This window comes from Nicotiana tomentosiformis, chromosome 9 (genome assembly GCF_000390325.3).
Source record: "Nicotiana tomentosiformis chromosome 9, ASM39032v3, whole genome shotgun sequence".
In the NCBI taxonomy this organism is placed as follows: Eukaryota; Viridiplantae; Streptophyta; class Magnoliopsida; order Solanales; family Solanaceae; genus Nicotiana; species Nicotiana tomentosiformis.
The window spans coordinates 70,662,797-70,665,240 of NC_090820.1; the positions used below are offsets into that span (position 1 = coordinate 70,662,797).

The window sequence follows — 2,444 nt, forward strand, 5'->3', positions numbered from 1 at the left end:
TTAAATAAGATCAACCACGGTATCCTGACCATGCAACATGATAACACAATCCCTATAAACCCACGCGACCAAAATAGACTCACCAACCGGAGTAGATACAGAGAACGGCTCATGAAGATGTTCCGGTTCCATTCCAAATTCCACAGCAACATAAGGAGTGACATATGACAAAGTGGAACCTTGATCAATAAGAGCATACACATCATGAGATTGGACAGTAAATATACCTGTGACAACATCTGGAGAAGCCTCTAAATTCTGGCGACCCCTCATACCATAGAAACGGACGGATCCTCCCGAACTCTGTACTCCACCCCCAGCTGTACCACACCCTGTGAGTGTTGGATTGCCTCAAGCTGGAGGAGGTGTTGCGGATGTAGTAGCTGTAGAACAGGCCGACTGTGACGAGTCCCTACCCGCACCCTGGCGGGACGAACGACAATCCCTCTGAATGTGGCCCCTCAATCTGCACCTGTAGCATATGGGTAAGTCCATGTAGTATATTCCTAAGTTCATCTTTCCACACCTAGGTCATGGGGGCCTCCTCTGCTGCTGGAATCTACCACCATGACGACCCTGCTGATATGAGCCCTTGTTGCCCTTACTGGGCCCAAAACGGCTCCACTGTTGCTGCTGATTGGGCCCTGATGGCGGTGCACTAGCCGAAGACTGAGCAAAGGATTGATATGGACCTGACGACCCTCCCCTGAATGTTGACTTTCCACCACCAGAAGAACCACCCAAGTTGCCCGCAGACCGGGCCTTATTACTACCCTCTCGCTCCATTATGTTCATCAATTATGAGTCTTTGTTGCTTGAGGGAAAGCCATCATTTTTCCATAGTTCATATCAGAATTCAAGGCTGCTGTAGCGGCCTCATTAATTACCAAGGGACTAATGTCCTGTATAAATCGGCGCACTCTAGCCTCCATAGTGGGAAACATGTAAATAGCATACTTAGATAGGTACGCGAATCTCATATGGTAATCCCACACACTCAGGCTACCTTGCCTTAGGTTCAAAACTCAGCAGCACGGGCTTCCTTAGTCTCGGCAGGCAAGAAATGATCAATGAAGGCATCGTCAAACTCTCCCCAGCTCACCGGAGGGATCCCTTCTTCACGGGACTCCTCCCATAGTTCAAACCAAGAATATACCACCTATTTCAGGCGGTAGGAGGCCAAATCCACTGCCTCTGTCTCAGTAGCACACATAACTCGGAAAGTCTTGTGCACACATAATGAAGTCCCGGGGATCCTTCTCTGGGTTAGTTCCCGTGAACACTGGAGGATCCAACTGGAGAAACCTGTTCACCCTAGAACTAGTAGGATCCCCTGGCTGACTGGAAGAAGTGGGTGCAACATTTGATCTATAGGCCTGGGAAGCCACTATCTGAGCCAACATCTGTATGGCTCCCCTAAGATCAACATCAGAAACACCAAAATTAGAAGCTGGAGCTGGAGGTGGAACTAGAATATCAGTTGGAGGAACCGTAGTACCCTCAGTAGGTGTAGGGACAAGTGCGGTCTGGTCAATTATAGTAGAATCAAGCAGTGTAGTAACTGGAGGAATATTCTCACTCCTTGGGTTCTCACCCGCATCATCAAATATAGGATCAACTGCCACTCCTGGGGTGACATTGGCTCTTTGGCCAGTTCTTGCCTTCTTCTTAGGCGACATATGCTGAAAATTAGAGCAACACACGAGTTAAACGAGGAACAATCTTACAATCAGCTTTATCGCACGATTAATAACATAAAAGAAGGGTATTATTCCTAAATGCCCAAGTAGCATCCTAATTATATATGTGGTCGACAACATACAGATAAGAAGGACTCTACTAGACACGGCTCCGAGACATCCTAGGACACTTTAAAACCTTAGGCTCTGATACCAAGTTTGTCACGCCCCGAAACTGGGGAGCGTGAACGACGCTCAACCGAATAAACCCGACCGAGCAAGCCTATTATATTTCCTTCTACCCAAACTCATCCATGAATAAATAGGATACACATTTTCGTTAATTAGACAATAAGATGATCATGTCTGCAATACCAATTTCTGACCACAAGTTACTTCATTTTAAAGTCTCAAATACACACATTTTTCATGGTTTGAAGTAGAATAAGTAATTCAATCACAACATGAATAGTTTGACTTCCCCAGCACCAATATATAACCCACACTCTGTCTACAGAGCCTCTATAGATACAGAAGAGTACTATGATAATGCCGATAACAAGGCCACGACTATACCTCAAACACAATACATAAGGAACAAAAGATACATGACCCCGAAATGAAGTGGGGCTCACCAAGTCTGCTGGAAGAGGGTGTACCACTATCACTGATCAGTGTCTCCTATTGTGGAACCACCTGCATCCATTAAAGATGCAGTGCCCCCAGCAAAAGGGATGTTAGTACCGTCGAATAGCACTAGTATGT

At 46.2% G+C, this 2,444-nt stretch overlaps 1 protein-coding gene across 1 annotated transcript; it reads right to left on the bottom strand.

Moving 5' to 3' along the window:
• Positions 1–1,679, bottom strand: LOC138898950 (uncharacterized). Its single transcript, XM_070185060.1, has 2 exons — positions 1,499–1,679; positions 1–332 (listed from the first exon to the last, which is right to left on the bottom strand). Exons 1-2 carry the CDS (start codon positions 1,677–1,679, stop codon positions 1–3), a joined length of 513 nt encoding a protein of 170 aa, XP_070041161.1.
• Positions 1,680–2,444: the final 765 nt, after the last annotated feature.